The sequence below is a fragment of the Nannobrachium achirus genome, assembly GCF_963921795.1.
Source record: "Nannobrachium achirus genome assembly, chromosome: 18".
Taxonomy (NCBI): domain Eukaryota; kingdom Metazoa; phylum Chordata; class Actinopteri; order Myctophiformes; family Myctophidae; genus Nannobrachium; species Nannobrachium achirus.
In genome coordinates, this window is record NC_137825.1 from 37,657,712 (window position 1) to 37,684,750 (window position 27,039).

Here is a 27,039-nt window from a genome sequence, read left to right on the forward strand (position 1 = left end):
TTTGAAATGAAACAGTCACATCTGCCCCAACGCAAACACAGCATGTTTTGAGCTGTTAGGCTCCATTCTGTTCCACCAGATCAGAAACATCCAATAGTATTTATTCATTGTCATATAAACTGTACACCGTGCACTGCACTGCTGCATTCACACATCAACTGTAGTACTAAATCTGTAGTACTAAGTCCATGCATGCGTGGCATGCATGTGGTGAACAAGCGAATAAAGAGTACAAATAATCAATGAAGGCTTTTGTTGAAATGTGTATGTCCTAATGTGACCATTAATAGAAATAAAGAAAACATGGGGCGACAGTCCAGATAGTGTGACAACCACACGATTGCAACATCCTGTATCTCTATTGCAATATGTAAATAAAAGCAAAAAAATAAATATAACAGTCCCTTTGACCGCCAAGTCAGGCTTATACTCCTCATACAATAAGTTACTGTATAGTACTGTATTGCTCAATGAACAATCTATCAACCTGAATATTTAAAGACTGCTGTCACCTTTAATATTAATCCTGTTGTGCTTTGATCTGCTTGTTTTGATGCTCCTGTATTTTTGTGAACCAACACTAGTCTAGTTAGTAGTACAACATTGTTAGATAAACACACATTCAATATTAAAACGGGGAGTAGAAGCTGCATGTAAGCGTTTAAAGGAACATGGAACTGGATGCACCAATAGTGGATAATACAGGCCATATAGTTTGATCCCCAGGACCAGAGGGAAAGACTTGTGCTCTCGCTCAGAAAAAGGACAGATGATTTCATTAAATATGAATCAGCTGCATTTCTAAATAAGATTGGCTTTGCTTGCTCATATGAATTTGTCATGTCTTTAAAATCCCATGCCAGTTCCTCACGGCTGTTGATTCTGTTTTTCTTTCATTACATGTGTAACCCTCTGTACTTATTTTAAGAAACAAACAGCTGCAGAAATAAAGGATAATAACAAAACTTAACTAACGCATTCCAGGCCAAATGCGTACACACATTTTCGAAGGCTTTTTCAAAACTCAACAATCCCTTGAATCCGGTAATAACTCCTCTTCTATAGACTCTTCTACATCCATCATCTTCCTCACCTTTTGAAGATGATGAAGGCCACCAGGCCAACCACCACAGCTGCTAGAATGGAGCAGTAGATGGGGATGAGTTTATCATTCAGACCCTGGTAGATCAATTTGGGGGAGTCGCCGTCGGTGGTGGTGGGAGTGCTGTCTGTGGGGCCATCTGGTGGAGGGGCGTCTGGCGGGAGGTCAGGATCATCGCAGGACAAGCAAGGCTCCCCCGAGGGGGTGGGGGCAGGGGGGGTGTTCAGGCCTGAGACAGAGGAAAGGACAAGAAGACAATAGGGCATTCACCAAATATTCGAATATCAAAGTCACTATTCGACGTTGTTCACCGAAGTCAAATATTCACTTTTTTTATTGTTTTCTCTTTAAAAAATATATAGTTTATAAAGCTTGGCTAAATACAGTAGGAAGTTATAAGAATGAGTTGTCAATGCCCCTGGTGGATGAATTTAATGCTCTATACCAGGGGTTCTCAAACCTTTTTGGGCCGTGACCCCCAAAATAAACATATTTGAACCCTGACAAGCACTTGGAATTGTAGGTATTACATTTCATGTGACTCGGTTCCTCAGATAAATATTGTGAAAATAGCAGATCTACATGCTCACAGCGCCTCGCGTTGAGCATGTAGATCGGCTATTTTTACAAGGTTCGCCTCTTGTACTTAATATTTACCGGTTTGGCCAGTCCTGTCGAATATTCGACTATTCGAATACTTTGAGGTCGAATAATTCGAATACTAAAAATCACTATTCGTGAATGCCCTAGAAGACAATAGTTTTTATGATGAGGTTTTATCAACAAATGATACCAGTAATATTAAAATTGTCTTATCAAAGGACACTTAAGATTATTATTATTTTTTTGATGGCACATTGTCAATCAGATCTCCATAAATATACTGCTCAAAGAAATGGGAACAAATTAAGGGAACAAAATGTTCCCTTAATTTATTTGAATTTATTTGAGTATAGTATACTGTAGTACTGCTCAAAGAAATCTCAAAGAATTAAGGGAACATTTTGTTCCCTTCATTTCTTTGAGCAGTGGTACAAACCTTGCTATACCCGAAGCATGCCTACCAGAACAGGCATCGCAAACACAACTAGCCCCCCCTCCCCTCCATTAATGCTCTTTTTGACACTCACATACCTGGATGCTCCTTACTACAAGTGAGCATCTTTTTTTTAACGGCTATTAAGCTGCTTCACTGAAGCAGCTAGCTGAGAGGTACTGTATACAGTCAGTAAGTGCTTTTCCCAAGTAGCTCAGCAAAAGCAGAAAGGATGTCATGTACTTCTTCCACCAGCAGGTGGTCAAACACTACTACCCCCCTCCTCTCCCCCTCACCCACAATTTGGTGGACCCTCCTTCAGTAGCAGATGGAGAAACATACTGTGTATCCTCTGATACCCTGCCTATGGGGAGATCTTGGGGCCATAAGCGGTGGTCAGACCCCAAGGGTAGGAAAAAGTGGGCATGAACGTCGTACATAATTTCATTAGGCCTGACAGACTGACCACCCTGCAGCTAAAACGCCCCACCCCCGTCTTGTCTTCCCCCACACTTCTACTGTGCTGTTCTAATGTACCTCAACGAGTCCATTTTCAAACCCAACTAGAGCAGTGGTTCCCAAACTTTTTAGCTCGAGACTCAAAAGAGAAATTAGACGTTTTCCGGGACCCAAACGAGTGAAAACAGCAGATCTACAAGCTCACAACGTGACACTTTTCGCAACGTTTTGAGCTTGTAGATCGGCTATTTTCACTACTTCCAAGCCTTTTCTTTTTTTCGAATGAAAATCTTAGCATTTTTGGGAATGTTGTTTTTTTTTTGGAAATAATATAATCTGATAATATTTTAAATTTATTTGGACATTAAAAAATATATTTAGTATAATTTTAAACTTGAAGTACAAAGTTATTTTCAGTCATTACTAACCAAAATGGCTATTATCTCGCTTTCCCCGCAACATAAACGCTAAAATATGCTATAAATATAAGGTGCTGGGAGTGAAAATTAGGAATATAATAATGTAGGGGTGCCTTGGATGAAAAGAACATTTATAGGGGTGCCCGAGCCAAAAAGGTTTGGGAACCACAAACACACATTATACACTGCATAATGTGTATATATTAAGTGCATACTGTGTACTGTACACACACTCCATCTTACATCAGGTCATTTTCCATACTCCCCATGGTGTCATTAACAGGGGTAAGAGCCCGGTTGTCCATCCACTCTTTGCCCACTCTGCCCGACCATTACCGCTAAGCAGACATGTTCCCTGTTCGGATGTGGAAACCTATCCCTGCCTGTCATTTACTTTCAGTTACTCACATCTTCAACAGGAAATCATCCTGTTGGGCAGGGGTGTCGCACCAAATTCTGGGCCCTGAGTGGGTACAAGGATTCACTGTGGGGCCCCTGTGCTTTTAACAATTGAAAAATAGCAGATATACAAGCTCACAGCGCGGCACCGAGTGCCGTGCTGCGAGCTTGTAGATCTGCTATTTTTGAAAAATCGTGAAAATCTTTGAATATTTTTTGAAAAAACCTATGTTTCTATGTCAGTGGTGCTCAAACCTTTTCGTGTGTATTTGGCCACAGATCCCCATCTCAAAATATTTAGTTCCAGGGACCGCCCCCCCCCCCCCCCCCCCCCAGAAGCAAAATTTGAGTTACAAAGGTTGGCTTAAAAAATACATATATTAAAAGATTTGAACACATTTTCTAAAATAGCAGATCTACAAGGTCACAGCGTGGCACTCGGTGCCGTGCTGTGAGCTTGTATATCTGCTATTTTTCAATAGCTATAAAATAATTAAGGCCCCTCCACCTTGGGCCCTAGTAACTCAGTCCCACTTCCCCCACCCCCCTTGTGACGCCCCTGCCTGTTGGGCTCAGAGGGCTCTAAATACCTCAAGAGAGCTGCTGTGCATGAGGCGTCCATTTTTCACTCGTGTGGTGAGACATTTATAGCGGGACCTTGCTTAGACAAGTTGCTGTTGTCAGGGGCTTTTATCTAAAGGAGTTTTGATGAGATGTACTTTAAAATTGACTTACTGTGCCCATGTCAATTACTAGCCCTTCTTTATTAAGTTATTATACTGGGCGGACATCATTTGTAATCCATATACTGCACAGCCATTGATCTCTCTAGATGTTTTACCAACCATACTACTTGAGACCGGTGTTGTGTTACCCTTTGCACGAAGAGGAAAACATGTTGCACTGTAGTTAAACTTAAGTTCTCCATAGCTTATTGTGAAGTTAGGCACGCCTGCACATAAACCGCTTTGTTTTTTTGTCATCTGTGATTTATGTGTTGAGCATCGCTAGGTCTTTCAACCTGTTTTTAACAGTTTGTTGGATGAAAGGGTGTCCCCAGCTGACACTTTGGGTGACCTTGCCTGTTTGTCTGCTACAAAACTGCAGATTTTACTTGTGAGTGCTCCCGCTGTGTCTGCCCTGCCCCCCTGCTGAGTTCAATGAACCATGATGGGCCGCAGTCAAGTGGTGCATCCAGCTCTTTCAGCGAAACACCGCTTATTCACAAATGGTTGGCTCTGGCAACGCACGCACGCACGCACGCACACAAACACACACACACACACACACACACACACACACACACACACACACACACACACACACACACACACACACACACACACACACACACACACAGAAGCACTTTTCCATTGTCTTCATCACTAAATTCCTGGATTATTTGAAGTTATTCAGTTTAGTAGTTTTTCCATTATCTGCTGGCAGGCTAAAATAGTTAAATAAATAACATCTACGACATCTGAGCTGAACTCAACTGCTGTGTGGATCTGATGACTTACTATAACCGTATGGTTTGTGTATGGATGACAGAAAATGGGCCCATTTGCAGCTCGCTTCTCTCCTGCTAATGTAATGATATCCAGCCCCCCACCACCACCGCCACCACCCGACCTCGTTACGATCGGCCCACCCACCCGACCGGACCCCTCCCTCCCTCATCCTGGCTCCTGTGTCTTTTTTCACCCCCTATTTACATCCCTCCATCCCCACTAGAAAGGATACCAGATACCATTCAGTGACAGAGATCTTCTTTGTCCAGCACAAATGCCCCCCCCTCCCTTCCCAATTTGCTATCAGGATATAACATCTCCTTTTTCTTTCCTTTTTTTTTTTGCATTCCCCAATCTCATTTTCTCACTCCTACACAGTAAAATCATGGGCGTTAATTTAACTCTGAGAATGTGCCCCCCCCCCCTCCCGTTTCCACTGTCCGTCCTTCCCTCTTTGTCTTCCTTCCTCCTTCATTGAGGAAGACTACCTACCTTTTATGTCTGTCTGCTCCAGGGACGTGCACATAATAGACATGAAAGGGGGCTTGAGCCCCTGCCCTTTTACCCGTCTGTAAAACAAGTGCCCTCTCCAGACCATGAATTCCGTTTTTACTATGGTGAAAGAAACGCAAATGACCTCTTTCCATGCCATACCTGAAGGCAGCATTCAAGAAAATCGCCTTGTCCAAACTCTCCTGAACTTGAATGCTGCATCTTATGTTGAAAGAATTGCCCTGCTCTCTTTGTAGAAATCCATGCCGTTACACCACATCTCCAGTATTCACTTGATTATGCTTGGTTCTGTGTGGTATCACGCACCGAAAATAGCCAACCTCCAAGCTCACAACGCGTTGCGCTGAGCTTGAAGGTCTACTATTTTCGATATTTTCACCAAAAGGCCCTTTTAGACATTTCAGCCCCTCCCTCTCTAACATTCTCTGCACGTCCCTGCTCTGCTCTTTTGTCCACTCAGTGCACAGTGCATCATCACTGACTATCTGCCTTTTGTAGGTCTATCTATCTGCCTGTGTGTCTGTGATGAACATTTAGAGCAGAGTTTCAAAGTGCTCTGGCAGTCCATGCTGGTCTCAGAGGGAGTGACCTTCTAGGACACTGAGCTGAGCTCAGCTCATTTCCAAGGAGCCAAGAGGACTAGAGGAGGTTGCTTGAGGTCTCTAGACTCTGGAGTAGGGGTGCAACAGTTAATCCAACTAATTGTTGTTGATGATAACAAAAATACACAGACAATAGATCATTTGATAGAATAATTGATGAATAATCAATACCTATTTTGGACATGTCGTTATAGGCAAAAATGAAGGTCACGTTGCGATGTGTTGCAAGGTGTAGATCTGCTATTTTCACTATTTCATTTCAACATCATTGTGCATGCAGCTTAAGTGGTTAAGCCATTCGATATATATATATATATATATATATATATATATATATATATATATATATATATATATTTATACTGTATATGTAAAAAGACTCTCACGTCAAGTTTGAAGTCGGTCAGTAGACGGTTCCCGAGATACATGAACTAGAGACGAAAACATGTTGCGTTACTACATGTGAGCTTTGAGTAGATTTGACCATTTTAGCCATTTCCGAAACTTTCTTAAAAATACGATTTATATAGTTGTAGCCTATATATTGCAATGTGTGGTTGTCATAAAATCCCAAGGCACACCTGGACTTCGTCTCACAGCACACCGTTTAGGAACCACTGCCTAAACAGTCACGGTTGCTCACTTACAGATAAGAGTGGCAGGCATTCCCCTGGTCACACCGTACAAGTACTGTCCCATTATCATTATCACATGTATCATTATATAAGACATGGAACATGACAAAATGACAGCTTTGCACAAAATTATAGCCCTTGCCCGATTGCCATCCAGTGGTTTTGTGTAGGTATTTCTATTCCTATTCTATCCAGTACATTACTGGAATTGTCCTTTTGGTTATCTGTTAATGACTAACGTATTACTGGATATCCGGGCGGGCACACTTACAGTACGCCTTAAAGTAATGACTAATGTATTGTTGCGAGTCGTTTCTCAGTAGCTTAACTTAATTATATCTTTGTAGTATGACTCGTGCACTTAAATGCATTCAAGTATGTATGCATTTAACCCAAACAGTCTTTCAGAATTAAATTACATTTTGTGTGTGTGTGTGGGGGGGAGAGAGAGAGAGAGAGTGCGTATGTGCATGTGTGTTTTGGGTTGGGTTGGGTGTGTGAGATTTGCAAACGCCACACCTGAGCCAAATCTTGCATTCCAACCTCTTGCAGACTCCTGACAACAGGTGTTACTCCTGTGGTGACGACTGTATACTTTTAAACTGACTTCACACACGTGTGGCATGAGAAGGGGTTTCCAGTACGAGTGGCATTTTGTTTCTTATTATTACATGTCATTATGCGTGAGCACTGCCAAAACCATTGCCCGGGCCACTAGCCAAGACCTGCCCTGGAAGAGCTAAGTATACCAGGGAGGCTGATGCACGCGTGTAGATCTGCTATTTTTGCCGCGGGACACTCAACAATGACGTATACATAAGGCATTAGAGGTGATTTACTGTACCTCGTTGAGCACAAGCACATACCGCATATAAATGAAGCATGAAAGGATGATTGCGGGTTATCACTGACATTGTTTTTCTTGATCCCTTTTAGACGTTCCTTATTCCCCTTTTTGTTCACACCCATCCCATCCGTGATTCTCATACTTTCTCCGCTCTCCCATTGGCCTCTCCCTTTTCTTTCCATACCTTCCACCCGAGATCTGGCTCACTTTTCTGCACACGTGACGTGCTGTCGTCTGAACACACCCCTATAAGTGTGTATACACTCGTTTGTGTAACTGTATGGGTGTGTGTGTGTGTGTGTGTGGGGGGGGGGGGGGGGGGGGGGGGGTGTTGGGGGGGTGCATGTGTTCCTGCTCTGCGGCAGAAAGTGATCGGCACTCGTAGAGGTCACCCAGAGAAACCTGAGAGTGGAGAGGAGTAACTCCATCGCTTTTATCGACCAGGACACGCTCTCTCTCAGCATCTGCTCTCTCCGTCCATCTCTCTCGTTCGCTGCTGCTGCTGCTGCAACAGCTCTCCATCCATACACACATATGCTCCATCTTTCTCCCCACATTTTCTCCTGATTTCCTCCACGAGGAGTCCTATGTGAGGAGTTGTGAATTGTTTTCGTTATGTTTTTGATGTACAAGTGTACGGCAAATTGCATCACAAAGCATTGTGAGCTTGTAGATTTGCTATTTTGAAAAATCTTTTTTAATTAACCACTTAAACCCTATATATAGCCAACTTGGTTGACCGGCATCCCCCAGGGCTCGATACTCTGTCAGCATCTTTTTTTCCTTCTATAGTCTACTCTACACCAAATCTCTTGTCGAAAACAGCCGATACAAGCTCACATTGCAATGATTTGTGATGTTGTAGATCTGCTATTGTAATTGCATGTTTACCCCATAATACAGACGCTAGGGTGATTTAATGCACAACAACTGCAGTAAAAATGTTCACTAACAGTTATGTGCAGATGTAGCAGGCTAATGGGACACAGCTTTCTTTGCTCAGCGATGGTAGAAGCGACACAAGATGCAAAGTTGTGCAAACGTTACAATGCTGGCTTTCTGTCTCACAGCGCCAAAATGAGGTCATATTGTGGAGGGGGGGGGGCAGGTCAGAGTAACAAATCTTCAACTCATTAATCCTCACAAGGACAAAACCTTGGCTCTCAATCCATGATTACTGGCAGGGAATGGGCTGCACGAGCGCTGGCGCAAGTGTTGTGGTCACCCCTTGGACCGGGGCGGCTCACCAACACCCGAGCACATCCCGTCTCCCGAATTCCCGTCGCAATGTCAAGGGGGCAAATTCCACTAGAATGGTACTTCTTCAGGAGATTGGGACATTTGCCATAAGGGAACGATTCTTGTTTGCGGACGGACCGGGGGGTTGTATGGAGGGGGTGCGCGTGGGTTGAAGAGGCGAGATACTTCAAAATTCTGTGTTTACCACCACAAGGCCTGGCATTGTATTGACCAGGGAGCGAGGGGTTATAGAGAGGAGGTCATCCATGGCCCTAAGAGCCCAAAATCTGTGGAACTGATATGAGACTGTAGATGTTGGTGTCAAAGAGGGCAGACCGGGCTATGGCTATGGCTATACAATGAGTGACTGTGCATATAGAGACAGAGAATAGTTTTGTGCCACTTGGGTCAGAGGGTCGTCACAGCCGTTGATGTGCTCGTGTTTTGGACACTGGGTGTCAGGAATGTTGATGGTATTTCCCCAGCTATTTCTCTCTGCATTTTTTGGACTCTCTGACTATGCACGTGTTGTGCAATATTGTATTGTATTATACTGGCATGTTGGCGCCAAACCTGTCAAGCTTTCCCTCTCTTTCTTTTGCCCCCTCTCTCCCTCTAAACCCAACCCTAACCATAACCCTCTTTCCAAATTCCAGTTTTTATGTTCTTAATTTTGTTGCCATATGTAATGCTTTATTTCAGATAGGTCAGTAAAGAGAAACAGGAACCCAATGGCAGAGAGGGAAGCGAGACAGGCAAGACAAGACAGGAGTCTGACAAGGAGCATATGGTCTGTACACGAACAGAGCCACCAGGCACCCCTCTACCTATGTTTTCTCCTAGTTTGAAGTCCCCTCTCTTTGAGCGATGTGTATGTTGCTGGTTAGCTGATCAGACGTGCTTCCTGATTTCTGGAGGGCAGCCTGTCAATCGTTAAGGTCAACCAAACACAGGAAGGAAACAGCTCCTGCCCTTCCTCCCTCCTCCTCAACTCCCCGCTCAATAACCAAACGCCCTGCCTCCATCCACCTATGAACCCCAACCCACCTGACCTTCATCCTTCCATGTGCTCCCAATTCTGCCATGTTCAATCAGCCAGTGACTTTAACCTGCACCCTGCCTGTGTGTGTGTGTGTGTGTGTGTGTGTGTGTGTGTGTGTGTGTGTGTGTGTGTGTGTGTGTGTGTGTGTGTGTGTGTGTGTGTGTGTGTGTGTGTGTGTGTGTGTGTGTGTGTGTGTGTGTGTGTGTGTGTGTGCATGCGTTCCTTTCATTCGTGCTTGTGTGTACAGTATGTGCGTGCACACGTGCACGTCTCTACATACACACATAGTGCGGCATGTCCACAGTAAACCCATGAACTTCCTCTTGCTTGTGTGCTTGGTCTTGCATAATGCATTTGGACTGTTTTGTTTTGGAGTGTTGACTTGCAAGTGCATAAGTCAACCTGCAGCCGCTGAATTCTTGGTAGATCCCAGCTTGCGCAGCAAGGTGCGGTCAGGTCAAGAACATGGCCCTGTCCTGGGTACAATCTCAACAAGGAACAGGGTCAGGGAGGGAAGGTATGTTTCCATCAAACCTTGAAGGCACTTGGCCACTGGCTCAGAGTGCAGTGGTGGAAAAAGTACTACATTCTTTTAATCAAGTAAAAGTCCGGAATTCAGAATCTACTTGAGTAAAAGTACAAAAGTATTGGCATAAAAATGTAAAAAAAGTAAACAGGAAGGCAGAGATCGTCCCCTCGGCACCGTCCCGTCCCGCGGGACCCGCTGCGGACCAGAGCCGGAGCAGAGATCTTCTCGCGGCCCCGGCCCGTCCCGCGGCACAGCGGCGGACCGGAGCATCGCAGAGGGTTAGATATTCACCCATGGCAGGACGGGGCATCGCGGAGGGGTTAGATTTTCAGTTTTCACCCGCGGCGGGACAGAGCATCGCGGAGGGTTAGATTTTCACCCGAGGCAGGACCAGAGCATCGTGGCAGGTTAGATATTCACCCGCGTTAGTTTTACTGAGGTGAGGGTTTAAGGTTTGGTTTAGGTGCTTCCTCCCGGCACTCCGTATCGTTGGCAGGTTAACATTTCACCTGTGTCCCTTGAGGGGCCGTGGCCCCCTCCATGGGGATGCGGGACGGGGCCGCGAAAATAACTACCTCAAAGTAAAAAGCACATTATGCAGAATGTAGCTCACAATGCGTCGCTGAAATGTATATATGGCTGAAGTGGTTAATATTATGTTTTGTAATAATAATCAAAATCTTCACATAACTAATCTAATAAGTAAAGTTTTCAAATAATTGTAGTGGATTAAAAGTACAATATTTGCTTCTGAGATGTAGACTAGATGCCTAGTGGAGTAGAAGTAAAAGTACTGCAAATTGGAAATACGCCAGTAAAGTAAAAGTAACTCAAAATTTTACTTAAGTACAATAATTGAGTAAATGAACTTAGTCACTTTACACCACTGTCAGAGTGATAGAAGGACCCAGTCAGCTGCACTCTGTCAAACGTCAGTAGTGCTCACTTCAAGGTTTTGCTATGCATGAGAGAGGCCTGTCACTGTGTGTTTGCACGGCTAGCCACCTGCCAAGTGTGTAAAGCAGTATACTGTACGTCAGGGGTTTTCAAAGTGGGTGACGGGGCAGCCTGGGGTGCCGTGATGCCAGTCCAGGGGTGTCGCGATATAATTTGATAATATTTGGAATTCATCAATATCACTACATCAATATCACTTCACTATGCTTTGTAAAACAGATCTGGTTTACACTGTACTTGATAAGTTCTTTTTCCATCTACGACAACTCTCTTCACCAAAAATAGCAGATCTACAAGCTCACAACGCGTTACGCTGTGAAGCGGTGTGAGCCAGTAGCAGGGCTATTTTTGGTGAACCTTCCAGAATAGGCATGCTGTGGTTCAAGTGGTTAAACGTCAAGAATAACGTTATTTTCAGTCAGTTCTGATGGAAACGGATATTTCTCCAATAAGATTCTAAAAATTAACAGTGTAATTCAGGGGTGCCGTGGATGAAAAGGTTATTTACAGGGGTGCCCTGAGTCAAAAAAGTTTGAAACCCCCTGCTGTACGTCACACATATACACTATGTACTTCACAGGCATTAAAAGCGCACGTCACAAACACACACGCACCATGTAGCCTGATTTCCGACTCTACGCTGGGGCTTGAGTCTGAACGTGTCTCCATTCTATTTGATTGAAAAGGGGAGGGGATTTCAAATTTGAAATCCCCAATCACAAGAAGACTACACTTCCGTCGCATCCAGCCAATAGACCCTCCCACTCTCTGAGTGCTGCGAGCCTACTGTTAGACCCCCCCCCCCCTCTCTTGCTTTGAATTCATTGGTCGGTTGACTCGGTTCGCCAAGACACCGTATCAAGAGACGCGTCATATGACACATCCAGACCAAGAGATGCAGTTCACTCAGAGAGTGGGCGGGTCTATTGGCTGGAGCCAGGCTACGCACCATGTGCTCCACAGGTGTGAACATGACACACGTTTCGACCAATCCTGTTATCAGACAAATTACGCGCCAATTTCACCCCCCCAATTTCACCCCCCCCCCCCCCCCCCCCCCCGTCCTCTGTTTTCGTAGCAGTGCCCTCCACTGACTGATCGGGGTTAATCATATCCACCCTACAGTACCAACAGCGTGTCTGCGTTGATTTATAACGGCACAGTAGAGGCTCCTTTGAGGCGTGCTTAATAAGACCACTGCTATTAATCAACTTCACTTGCTCCAGTGTTGTCCTGACCCCTGGAGGGATTGCGAGGATTATGCCATGTTGTTCTGTGCGCGTCCCCGTGGGAATCCCACATTGACCTGCCGTCTGACGGAAGATCCCGCCGCATACAAGCTTCTCATAACCTCCGACCCCTGACCTTGCTTGGTGGCCTGCAGCAGAGTGGAAGTCATATCGCACTTTCTCTAGATAAGCATCTGCTTTAGAACCTCTTGTTAGCTCTGAGGGTCCAGCCTCACACAGTCTGTTCTGTATTAGGCTGCTTGAGCAGCACTGTGGGGGGGATGAGTAGCGTGTTCTTCTTCTCGCATAACAGATAACAAAGCACTAATCCCTCTGGTAGCGCATCAGGAAATTGGATTTCGAGCGAAGATATATCGCCAGAGCCAAGTTCAGTCAACAGCATCACCACAGGGTGCAAAGTGGTCGTTATCACAAGGGAAAACTCAACATAGCAAAAGATGCTAATTGTGAATTGGTCAGTGTTTGTTTATCCCTCTCACCTCCTGCAAAATGGTTAAAAATAGCCCACTGTACTGTTGAGAAGACTTTCTAGTCCTCCTCATTATGTTGAACGAAAGTCAATCAAGTTAGAACTTGCCCATATTCAGGCAATACTCATCTCAGTCTCTGAGTTCTCTCGCTCTCCACCCTGCTGACTGTTCTGGCCGCATTTAGCCTCTGGGGCTGCATTGCTCACTCCGTAGCGCTAATGGATGTGGACGTCTGGCTGCGCCACAGATTTGTAAGTACTGATAAACCATGTGCATGTTCGAAAAGATCTTGTGAGAGCTTCTGATTGAGTTAGGGAGAGGAATAACATATGACGATGAGGCCAAAATACTGTGGTCTGTGAGACATCATGCCTGGAGGCGCTTGGTTGGATTCAAATTTGTCCTGAAGAGAGCAGGTCATCTGAACTTTCAGGGAATGACTCATGGCTCTTTTACAGATCGTATCTCCTTTGAGAGAACCTTCCATTGTCCTCCCGAGCATCTTGTTGTCCCTTTTCATCTGAAGCCACACAGTGACACAAGTGTCAATAAGATGATGTGGGGGCTCGGCTAGTTAGGGGGCTGACCTCATAATGTACTTTAGGCATAGCCTGGAACCAGACCAATCCGCCTGGGCAAAAAAACTTGCCCTTGGCGAATATGGGTCTGGCCCCGCTCAATTGTGAATCCATTTCCTCTCCCTCAAAATTGGGGGGACCAATCAGGGCCCAGCATTGGTCTGGTCTAACCAATCGTGTCCAGAGCCATTTTTTTAAGCCACCCCGTGGAAATTCTGCTTGCGAGTATGCAGTGAGGAATTAGTATGAGCAACGCCAGGCTACTTTAGGCACATACTGTAGACCTACTCACAACATCAGGGTTTCTAATTCAACCCATGACAGTTTTCAATTTAGCCATTTAGTAGATGCTCTTATGCAGAGCAACTTGTGTGGTTGGAGTAAGTGACATGAACCTTTGTCAACCAACAACAGGGTAACTTAATTTAAGTGGTTGAGTATTTAGAGTTTTAAGAATACAAGCATGTGCTACAAAGTAAGTATGATAACAGGTAGACATGCAACCTGCATGCATGTGAATTACATAGCATCTGCAAACAAAATACATAATAATTAACATACAGCACACCCTCTCTCACAACACTCTGTCCAGATTGTCCATTAATAATCCAAAAGAGTGGAAACTGGAAAAACTGTGGTGCTGAATGGGTGATATTTTCAGTCCACAGACTCCAGTCCACACCCTTTCAGAATGGCATTTTACACAACTCCCAGCCCTTCTTTGATATTGATAAGACCTGTAGATAATATTGGATTAAGTTATGCAATTGCTCCCATGTAGTTGTAACTGTAAGTATTGTGTTTTGACCATAGACTGTATAAAAGATATGGACAAAGCAAAGCCTTTGGTTTCTATGCAGCGCAAATGACACAATATGGGTCCTTGGCATGGGTGTTGCCATCATAGATTGAAATGCAAACAGAGGAGGCTATTGGCTGCCAACGGTCACTTGCAACCACAGGGATACATGGGAGAATGTGGTAGGAGCCTCCCGAAATACAGCACACGAAGAAGAACACAGCCGGCTGGTATCAGTTTAGTTGGCCACGCCCCCCGCAACTTTATCATAAATTTTAACATAAATGGGACCTTATTTTCACAAAACGCATATCATCGTGATTGAAAGGCAATTTTTAACTAGCGATAGGAACCATAAAGTATTCATGAAAATGTTAATTAAGGTTAGAACACGAAAGGGGAAAATTAATGGGATCCATTGGAGAACAATTCTTTTTGCAAACGGCCAGGGGGGGAACAGCGCAACTAGCGGCCAATCATAGGACGTTTTAGTTCCGTATTGGGCTCATTTTAAATCGGCAGAACTCTCCCCCTGGTTTTGACTTACTCAATACAATACAATCGTTGTTGCACACATTTGGTGAAACAAGACGAACAATCCGATGACTGTCAAAGCTCTCTATTGGTGACAAACTTACACCAATGACATGTCTCCTTTATTGTCATTGTCTGTTTTACTCATAAGTTCCCTCGAATATCCCAGCAGCCCCATGGGCCAAACCAAAGACCCTGACATACCACATGGGATCATGGACGAGCACAAAAGACTTCCTTTAGCCCAGCACTCCCTCTCTCTGCAACACTGTGATAACGACATCCTTCAAACTGCTTCCGCAAAAGAGCCACTCCACAGCTTCTCAACGGACCCCTTTCACGGTCACCTCACAAAAGCATTGATTTAATCTACAAGGCATCAGGTCACTGGTATGAGGCACTGACGCCGATCATAAGGAATTCACATTTTGGTGTGTGACGACTGACTATGCCCGCAGGGTAGAAATTATATAAAAGTATTCAGAGCCCGGTTGACAGAAATGACCTTCTACGAAACCCATGAGACACAGTGAGAGAGCGGTCTTTGTACTTTTGTAGGGATGAGTCCATGCAGACAATGAGATTAGCATCGGAGTGGCATTTACACGTCTCTGGCCCAACAATGTCTATAGTGTCAAAGTGAGATGATCCGACTGTGCGGTCGATACTGCGTAAATGGCTAGTGTACGATACGTACAGTAGAGACAGTAGGAGTGTTGGACAACAAGTATGCACTGACTCTCTCCAGTTCAACTTGCCTCAGGCAAACCACCCCATCATTCAGTCAGCTTACAGTTATGCTCACGATAATTTCACCAGAGCTTATAAAAGACCAATAACTCCACTTCCTAAATGTTACACATGCAAAAATCTTAATTGCTTAATTGGAGGTTGCATCTATATTAACTGTACATTGATGTTTCAGTCTGCAGACCTTCATGACAATAGAGAAGTACAATACCTCTATATTCTCTTGAAGGCTGTACATACAAACACCATGTAAGCCTGTCTTTCCTTGGTTTGCTGAATGTGTCCTGTAAATCACAATTTTGGAGAGCCAAGCTTCCACAACAGATGAACTGCCCCCTGAGACCCTTGGGCACGCAACGCTGCGGTTCTCTTACCTTGACACACTGTATCACTGACCAAGGAGCAGGCCTGTATCTGCACTTCTTCCCCTTCATCACACATAGTGCACGGAAGACAGGGCTCTTGAGAGCTCTCCTGGTCTGAGTATGTATCCCGGGGGCACTCCTCGCACACGGTGTCGCGGTCATGTTCACAGCCATAGAGCATACCCTTGCCCTCTGGACACTTGGTGCATCGCTCGCACTGGCTCGAGATGTCGTTCAGGTAATAGCCATAGTCACACACGCAGATTGCGTCGTTGGAGTCGGTGCATGGCGTCTGCATGCGGAGGAGACCCGCGCAGCGGGTGCAGGGCTGGCATCTCTCGGTGTGGCTGAAGTTTTCTGAGAAGGTTTCGCCTGAAAGAAGCAAAGAGAATTGCTGTTCAGCTTCCATCTTCAGGGTTTATTAAAGGGACACTACTTTAATCATTATCTGTATTTGTTGTGGGGCTAAAGTTACAGCCGTAAAACTGGTTTCTTCTGTGTGCTGCTGAAGTTGTGCTGTAAGCCGTAAATTATTCCTGTGATGTTGGGAACATTAAATCATTTTGTGCTCTAGAGCTAGAAACCAAAGTCTGTTATCTGTCATGTCACCAAGAGGGAAAAACCTGCATTGTGACGTAACAGACATTCTTTCATTATAGTAATAGTTGTGAACCCGTTTTTTCTTTTTTATCTGTCGAAGGTCTCTATGTTCACCAAAGTATATCAAATCTACAATACAATATACAATGTGAGTTCTGTTTTAGAGTGGATCTGCTTTCAAACGCAATAACAAAACCTAATGGCTCAGTGGTTCAAAAGGTGATTGTCCGACTGGGAACCCGAAGGTTTCTCCTTCGATCCCTGGCTCCTCCTGGCATTGTGTTGAAGTGTACTTGAGCAAGACACTGAATCCCTAACTGTTCCCGACAAGCATCTGATAATGATACCTTGCATCTGCTGTCAGTGTGTGAATGGGTGATTTTGTGCCATATGTTTTAAAGCACTTTGAATGTTCAGAAGACTAGAAGAGAACTATATAAATGTGGGCCATTAACTCCATTTACTAAATATAAGCAATTCATTACTATACACTATACATTTACATGGTATACTGTACTGTGTATTGCACTGCACACACACACACACACACACACACACACACACACACACACACACACACACACACACACACACACACACACACACAAACACACACAGACACACACACACACACACACACACACACACACACACACACACACACACACACACACACACACACACACACACACACAGCAACAGCAAAATACATTTCAGAAAATACATCTTCTTTCAGAGATGCCCCAATTTCAGAAAATAACTTTCATTCTGGGAGGCCCACTTTGAGTAAAAGGGATAATACTTTATGGTTTCATATCGGGGTCTCCTCTAAATGAACACTGTACTTGTGATATAAATGGTTTGCATACCTGGAAGAGGCCCTAAGAAAGATACATGCAGAAGACCCAATCAATATGGCATGTTTTATGGAATTGTATTTCGGCTGGATAGAGAACTGGGAAACACTAAATTATGCAACAGACCCATTTGTAAGAGCAGCTTGTGTGTGTGTGTGTGTGTGTGTGTGTGTGTGTGTGTGTGTGTGTGTGTGTGTGTGTGTGTGTGTGTGTGTGTGTGTGTGTGTGTGTGTGTGTGTGTGTGTGTGTGTGTGTGTGTGAGAGGAAGAATGTGTATCAGTGTGTGTGAGAGAGAGACACCGCGATGGACTGTAAAACAGCATTACTGTTAAGTATAATCTTTACTAAGAAGAATATTGCATGCAGTTTGTTTCGAGGTTTTATATAATATTTCTGACTCCAGAGAAAAGAGTACTCTCTCTTCTTTGTGTTTTATAATTGTGTTTGAATCATATTTGATCAATTCACCTATCACGTTATCAGCATATGTGGGTGTGTGGTGTGTGCACGCATCTGACACATTTGTGCACGTGTGTACTGCATAGCTCAGTGTCCCATAACTTATCAAGTGTCCCTTATCCACCGAACATGACTAATAATTCTTCTGATTTCCAGAGAGAGCGAGAGAGCGAGATAGATAAAGATAGAGAGAGAGAGAAAACAGGAATGGATAGAAAGGAAACGGGATGAAGCAGAGAGAACAGCTGAGTCATTTTGAAGTATAGAGAGATAATGAGAGACTTGTGTGAAGTCTCTGTTCTGTTTCAAATGAATCAGGACAGACTGAGGTCCCGTGGAATCTAGTTTGTCTGAGTACCTTCTTGGTGTACGGGCATGCAGCCATGCATGCATTTTGGTGCACGTGTGTGGTTGTGCGTGATGTGGAGTATTTTCTGGACATGTGTTCAGTGCTACAATGTTAAACCCCTTGCCCATTATCTCCCCCGACCCACTCCTTCCACCACACGCACACACACAGACGTCCCCCCACCACCTCCCCACCAGTGCTCTCAAGAGCCATTATCATAATGCCATGCATCAATAATGCAAGTCAATACATTAATAACACTGGCCTGCAGCTGAGGGCTAGAGAGGAGGAGGAGTGGGGGGGCTGTATAGACTGTCTTCTCCTGGCTCAGCATATCATAATATACTGTACAGTACTTTAGCCCCCGGTCTATCATTCAATCCTTCCCTTTGTTTTCAACTCCCATAAAAGGGCTCCTGACTTGGCCTGCTCTGGAAACCTCAGAGCTTTAAGGTGTGTTGTTGTGTGTGCATGCCATGTGTGGGTGCGTGCATGTGAGAAAGAGACAAAGAGAGTAGGTGGGATTGGACTACACGAGTGGCTATTGTGTGATGTATATCTGGTTTTGAACCTTGCATATGCTAGTCAGTGTACCTGCTATGCATGGGCTTAAGTACCAGCTCTTTAACTTAAAGGCCAGTCCATACTGTCTCCGACTACCAAACTTTTCATCTGAAAGGTCCGGTTCAACTACAAAATGACGTCACTCACATCTGAAAAGCATTACCCTAAATTAGAGTTCGGAAAGCTGCACGTCAAAAAGTCGGAACTATCTGACCAAAAGTTTGGTGGTCGAAGACAGTATGGACAGGCATTTAAGTTAAGCTGGTACAAAATACAGTCCTGTGTGTGTGCTTGTACTGTACGTGTGTCATACATAAATGTGTGCACGTGAGACTCTGCATTTTTTTGCTGTCATGCATGTCCTCTCCCCTACAACCGCACAGCTGCATATGCTCTGTTTCATGAACATCCATTCTTTGAGTCGCAAGAACGCCTCTGCGTGTTTCCATTGGCCTTCCTTCAGAGCGGGTCAGCCAGGTCCCTGTTAACTATTCTCATTAAATGAACCCTGAGCGTTCCCTGGAAACCGCAGTCTCTCATACGTGGATGCTTTAGCACTCTGGCGGCCAATAGATATAGCAGAGATACTAGATGTGGGCAATGTGCCTAAAATAACATAACACAAACACATGACATGGTAGGGAGCGGCTGAGGATGGAGGGATGAAAGAGGCTTGTCGAGGAACGTAAGGCCCAACAGACTAATAAATGCATATGTGACCCAAAAAGAGAAACACTGTTTATCTAATGTGTTGCGGACAGGAGTGCAATAGTAAGACCTACACAAATACGAATTAAAACAATGCCCTTTGAGCTGTTTCCTTCCTGATGGCTGGACAACAAAATGAGAAAGGAAATGGAATTATTATCTCCAAAGCAAACGGGTAAAGGAACAAATGACTTGGTTAAAAAGAAAAAACAGCAGCACTTAATAAAAGTTCTCCAGTTGGAAACATGCCATTATCTCTCAACTCTTTCTAGACATGCACATTTTAGCACTACGGTTCTGCATTGTAGATATGATCGATATCTCTAGTGTGAGCTTTAAATATCAGTGCCTTATCTGATGAGCCGTTACGTGATATGCATTGCATTCTTTCTGCTCTTCCTATCGTTCCTTTTTCCATGAGTCACTGCAGCAGTACTTGTGTGGTCTGCTCTTGTGACATTTTTTCCCTTTCTTTTGATGACACAGTCGCTGTTTGTTCAATAGTCTCAAAGTCTCAATAACACATTGAAAATTAACTCGATGTAAACAGCTCATGCCGCTGTGCTACACCAGAACACGATAATCACAGAGCAGATACTCTGTCAATGAAAATAGTTGTGGGCTGAATGTAATAAAGAAGATGGGAAAATCGTTTCCCAACGTAAAAAGTGCAAAACATCAGATATTTTTAGCCTTGCTTTTAATATAGTAACAAAACACATGACCTCAATAAGTTACTATTGAGCTCAGTTACACTAACACGAATATACTTTTCTCTTTAGTGGGCCCATAAAAAGGCAGATAAATCATGTTGCTATTGCTGACCTATTCTCACGGCCAAGTTGGAATCATCGTCTGTCACCCTTCACTGAATGTACTGACCCGGGGAGGACTTCCAGCTGCAAAATGCTCGGTGTTCACTTAACTCTGAGAGTGACACGTTGGGGTCAACATTTACACCATGAACCTCAGGATTTTGCAGTGCACCCACTGGTTACAGTGGGTGATGCATAACCAGAAGAGATTCATTGCAGTCAGAGGAGACAGCTCTTGGAATGGGGTGGGAGCAGACCCTGAACCAATCCTGGCCATAGCTCTCTCTCGCCGTGACCTTTGACTTTTCAAGTCTAACATGCAGCAAGTCAGCTAAAGTTACAAACCGTCCAATTGCCTGTTTTCTTAAAAATCCAGACTTTGGCCAGAGATGTGCATCCCATGGGGAGATGTCGGAAAGCTTTTAGTGCTCCCCGACGAATCAGATTGTGTTTTCCTGTTATGAAATCAAAATCCACGCTGCTTAGGATCTTAATCATTGTAACATAACCATTAATACTAAATAGCTTCCTCTGCGCTTCTTAGGGCCTCTTAAGCATGAACATTTGGCATTGGTCCCATTCTCATCTCCTCTTCTCCTTGCTGTCCTCGGACAGTCTTGCAGCCCGAGTACGCCTCTCTCTCCCTACATGGACAGGGTTGTGTGGAGGAGACCACTAGTTCTGGAACACAGTTAGGCCTAAAGTATGCGAATCACTTCACTGGGGCTTATTTCCTTGATGTAGCATGAAATTAGTCCAATATCAACACTGATGTTGGAATCAACATAATTATCCAGCAAGCACTGCTGCTTCAGCTGTCCCTCTAATTATCTATGTTGGACCACTGACAATAGCCAGCAGAACCAGCCTTTCTCAGAATCAGTGGTTTGACTAAGTTCATACCACAGATATTAACCCTCGTAGGGTCTTCGGGTCACTTTGACCCGGTTTTACATTTTCAACATCAAGAAAAAGTATGTTAAAATATGTTTTTTTCAGTGAAACTTCTTCTGCTTGGCTTATTTATTGTACTAAACATGTGATATGAAAATGGTACCTGTCATGCATTTGCAACACCCCCCTGTATCAACATATAACACCCAGGGTCTTCGGGTCACTTTGACCCGGCCATTGAAAGTGTATGCTAAATGCCTAATATTTAGACCATTTCTTTCTGAAAAAACATTGGACATATGGATTTTGGAGTACATCATTTGCTCACCATTACAAACTACATTGATAACAATTCAATCAATATTATCTCCGCCAGGCCAGGATGGCCAAATGTGAGGGATATGTTTTCGTTGCTTCTGTCTGTGAACAGCTAATCTCAGTCACCGCTGGACCAGTCAGCGTGAAACTTTACATGTACTTCCCCGGGAGGCCTAGGAAGATATTCAACCCCAAATCGTCCTGTTATAGAGCCACCATGAGGCAGAATTGAACAAAACAAGTTTTGGGGGATATTTACAATACCGATTTTCTCTTGTCATTTGATCAATGTCATGACCTACAGTATGTGTCACATTTTCTATTCAGATTGGCCACGATCCCAAAGATGCTTACGATTTTTGCGGGAGTGGCACATTTTGCTACCAAATGGGAACTTCATCCCTATGCCACTTTACAAATTCCAAGTTCCTCAGCATTCCGACGTGATTTGTAGCATTTATTTTATTTTATTTTGAGTAGCCAATTATAGTTTACCCTCTTTTTCTCCCCAATCCTTATGCCAATTGATTCCTCCCCTATGTTGTCACTGCTGTTGTATCCTACCGAATCACCTGACAGTGAGGAGCCCCCACCGAGAGGACGTAGGGCCTTCGCCCTTCGTCCTACTCCTCCCTCCCAAAACCAGCTACCGCCCAGCCTGGCTGTAGGAATACATGTAGTGACAATTATCACCCTCTCCACCCAGCTTCCCTTCCCTCGAACAACAATTGTGTTTGCATAGATGCCCCACGATTGATTCAAATCCACAACCTCTGTGGTGGTGGCAGGGACATTGTGCCACCCGAGCACCTGTAGCACTTTGTGCAAATCAGAGTGGGACAAGAAATATTTGACATATAGTTCTTGATCAAATGACAATAGGGATAATATAATATGTACCAATTGGTGTGAGGTTTAGACAAAGTCTATATGGTAATACCAAGATATTTTACAAAGATCAGTCTCATGGTAGTGCTATAAAAGACAGATGGGAAAGATTTCCTTTCTAGGCCTCTTGGGCGTATGTGTGCCAATGCCAAGTTTGATGCTGAAGTGGTGCCTGAGATTAGCTGTTCACACAACGGCCTGATGGTGGCGCTATAAGAGGCCAATGTGAAGAATTTGGGGAGGAGGTTCTTCCTAGGCCTCCTGGGAGTGTGTGTGTGTAGTTTCACACTAATTAGTCCATTTTGCCTGAGATTAGCTGTCCACAGACAGAGGAGTGATAACATAATCCCTCACCTTTGGCCATCCCGGCCTGGCGGGGATAATACAAAATATTGATTGAATTGTTAGTAAAGTAGTTAGTAATGACAATCAAATTGTGTTTAATATGATTTTTGGGGATTTCTAACTACTTTAGAATGGTTTAATATGAGCCGGGTCAAAGTGACCCGAAGGCCCTGGGTGTGACTAAAACACGAGGATCCTACGAGGGTTAAATAGTACAGATAGGTCATAACCAGAACCACACTACTTCTGTGTTCTCAGCCACCTACTGTACTTTGTAGGACGACCCGACACTTGCTATGGACATACAGTCGGTACCTGCCTAGTCACTACCACACTGCAACGCACAAACGCATCACGGAAGCCACCTGGCTTGATAACTTTCTCTTATGTGTTGGAAGCACAGTGATGCTGTGAACGGAAGTGTCTGTACTATACAGTTATATTTCTTTGGTTTTGGTGGCTGACATTTTCCACAGAAGATTGGATTTCCCCTGACCCAGTCTACGTTCACGTTCTATTGTGTAGGCTAATCTGAAAACATGTATTCCTTTGTAAATGATAATGTAGACGACACTTGGCAAGGCTGTTTTTAACAAAACCAGTAACTCCACACCAAGAAATGTCAGTCATAAAATTGTAATCTTCCTGCGAACCAATTTGTGAAAACACTGTTCTCAGTGCTTGTGCTGTACAGTATATTGACTATACACTGTAGCTCAAGGATCCTGCTGATGAACAGACAGTACAGTACAGCAGGGTATTTGTACGAAGATGACATACATTTTACACAAAGAACTTCAAGTTGTAAGTGCCGAAGGATTCTCAACACTATAATGACACGGCCATTACAGCCATGACTGAATACGTACTGCAACTCTGTGTGTGTGTGTGTGTGTGTGTGTGTGTGTGTGTGTGTGTGTGTGTGTGTGTGTGTGTGTGTGTGTGTGTGTGTGTGTGTGTGTGTGTGTGTGTGTGTGTGTGTGTGTGTGTGTGTGCGCGATTATTTTCCATAATCGTTTTCATGTTGAAGTTCATGTTGAAGTAAAAAATAGTGGAAATAGCAGATCTACAAGCTCACAACGTGTCGCATTGCGACGCATTGTGAGCGTGTAGATCAGCTATTTCCACTATCAATGTTCTTTTTTAAGTATAAAGTTGTCAAATATGTCAGTAATTTCTTTAGGTTATTTAGGTTATGTGTCATATCTACCATGTGCAACTTCAAAGCCTAAAAGCCAAACAGAAATGTAATTGTCAACGACAAAAACACAATTAAATCGTTAATCGCAATTATTTGAGTGACAATTAATCGTCATGTAAAATGTCATAATCGTGACAGCCCTATTGGACATGCAACATGCCTGATGGTTTGCGTGCATACGTGTTTGCGTGCATGTGTGCAAGTGAGTGAGCTACCCACTATCAAGGCAGGGGGCACAGACAGCCTGTGTGGCTCCACATGGCTTGATGACACCCTCTCCAGGAGGACACTGCTGGCAGCATTCCCCGTCAGTAGTGTACTGGCCTGAGTCACATAGCTCCTGATTAGCCAGAGCCCCAACCTGCCAATCAACAGAGAGAAATAGGTCAGTGTGGATATGGATAAAGGGAGGAACATTCCTATATAGTGAAATAAACACAAACACGATCATGAAACATGTGCACACAATATACCTCTGATGATCTTCTATTTATTATATTGTTTTAATAATACTAATAATAATTTCAACCTTTTCAGCTTATCCTGACCCAGCTGACTGCTAGCCAAGTGTTCAGAATTGAGGCTTTGAGCACAGGGAAGGAGCAGTAAGGGGTTACTGTGTCTTGACTGACTGGGCCGGGAATCTTAGGATCTTCTGTTTCCCATTCAGCTATGGCCGCCCAAACTTGCTCCGTCTTACATCTAACAGTAATAGCCTTGACTTAGGTCAAAGCCCTAACACTTAACAAAGCAAGCCTGATTCTTACTTGGTTGCTCATCATCTCACACCAAACATAGTCGATCTACAAACTCATAAGAGTCATAACACATCACAGTTTTTTTTAAGTAGACAATTGTTTTTTACACCCTTTTTCTCCCGAATTTAGTCATATTGTGCCAATTGATTCCTCCCACATTTCTGTGTTGTCATCCCGTTGTATCCTACTGACTCACCTGCCAGTGAAGAGTGTAACATATTTAATTGTCTAAGGATTATTAGTATTAACATCCCTGATAATTCTTCTCTACTAAGGTCACATGTGTCCCTTTCTCTCCAATAGTTTAAAGTTTATTTATTCAGGGACCACATGCACAAATACATTAAAATAGGGTGATAAGAGAGGCTATACGCTAGCAAAATTCCATCTGCAGACCCAGGGCAAAACAACTACGCACTCTCATTTGCCTTCATACAGTACATACTCACACCTAACATCACGCACACAGTTCAAAGGGCTGGGCTGTAATTATGTGTTCAAAACTTGACATACTGACTACTGAGTACTATATCTTAGCAACTGACAGGAGGATGTTTTGGTATGTATATGTATAGCAGTATGTTTGTGCTGTGTAAACATGCATGTACCTATGCTAGACCAGGTTTGTGTGATCAGAGATCTTGCACAAACATGAAACATGCCTTGCCAGATCTATCCTCTCCTACATCCTAGTCCTTTGATGGTCTTTTGATATTATGCATTATGTGACTGTTAAAATTCCTAAGCAAACCTTAAAAACCCTCGCTGGCAACCTGAACAGAGTTCTGTCTTTCATTCACTTCAGAATCAGATACATGCGGGGTGATCCTTTTAGGCCACGATTTATGGGTATTTCATACTTTTCTGTTGGTCAGTGCATTCCACAGCGAGATCAGGTACTGTACAAAATAGTTTGTTTTTCTATTTACAGAGATACAAGTGAAGACCCATTCATTGTTTAGATATCGTTTGATCAAGAGTCCTATTTTGGCATTAAGTACAGCAGTTAATCCAATAACTTGTGTGTAGAAATAGTGTAAAATATTTGGACATTTGGTACCTGTGGCCATGTCATATTTTGTCACTATCCAGCAGAAACCTTGTATCTCCAATGTACTATACCACAACGCTTTGCAGTGCGTGGTGTTGTTTGCTTGCGGATCGGCTATTTTCACTAGTTTTAAATCATTTTTTTTAAATGATGAATGACGGACAGTTTTGGACATACAATGTTTCCACCCGACAACGACAATTTGTTTTTTAATACTTGTTCAATTGTGCCGTTTTACAGTTCCTGCTGAATGTGGCACTAGCAAGCCAGAAGTCAGACATTTTTCATAAACTAGCTTAACTTTGGCACAGTTCCGTGGGGGAAAGGGGCTTCTGAAGTGGAGGTGTGTCCAACATAAATCGTCAGGACTCAGGTGTGTTTGGAATGCAGCTGACAGGAGGAGGCTTTCCACAACACAGCAAGTTTCTCCTCAGGCTACTCTGAGTCAGCTGTCGACTGGCGTGTGCCTTTGTGTATGTGCTGTGCATGGTGTGTGTGTGTGTGTGTGTGTGTGTGTGTGTGTGTGTGTGTGTGTGTGTGTGTGTGTGTGTGTGTGTGTGTGTGTGTGTGTGTGTGTGTGTGTGTGTGTGTGTGTGTGTGTGTAAAATAAATACTATTCACATCACTATGCCCCATTGCTAGTAGCTAATATCTTACATCATATTTTGTGATGCCATTCATCGGCTGATTTAGCTGATCAGGATCAATGTATTCGTCCAAGATCGTTCACACATGCATGTAATTTGTCAGCATGAAGAGACTAACATGAACAGACAGTGATCCACTTCACAGTTTATTTTCCGTAGTCATTCTCTTTCTTACAGACAATGATACACTTCATATGTACAGTTTATTTTCCTGTCAATCTCTTTCTGCCAGACACACCTTACCCAGTGAGTTATAGGAATTGGAGCGAGCGGAGGGAGAACTTTCTCGGCAGGATGCCTTGAGTGACTTGCTTGGACTATGTTCCAAAACAGACGTCAACAAGTTTACAGAAATGATGAATAGTGTCATACACTAGGCACAGCAGTTATCGAAAATAATTGATTTAATCGATTACAAAAAATACTCGATTTTAATAGCTGATCTACAAGCTCATCTGTTATTGTGTTGACCCGGTAGCACTGACCACAGTGGTCATGAGGCTAGTTAAAGATAATATATGCTCCTCTCTCCCCAGCACCTCGCACCAT

At 43.7% G+C, this 27,039-nt stretch overlaps 1 protein-coding gene across 1 annotated transcript in view; it reads right to left on the minus strand.

Moving 5' to 3' along the window:
* Positions 1 to 27,039, minus strand: part of ngfrb (nerve growth factor receptor b) — a 41,764-nt gene that overhangs the window by 8,539 nt on the left and 6,186 nt on the right. The window contains exons 2-4 of the mRNA XM_080747544.1: positions 24,254 to 24,395; positions 16,046 to 16,408; positions 1,094 to 1,331 (exon numbers count right to left, since the gene is read on the minus strand). Of these exons, the coding sequence (XP_080603670.1) occupies positions 1,094 to 1,331; positions 16,046 to 16,408; positions 24,254 to 24,395 (743 nt within the window). The remainder of the gene's footprint in view (positions 1 to 1,093; positions 1,332 to 16,045; positions 16,409 to 24,253; positions 24,396 to 27,039) is intronic.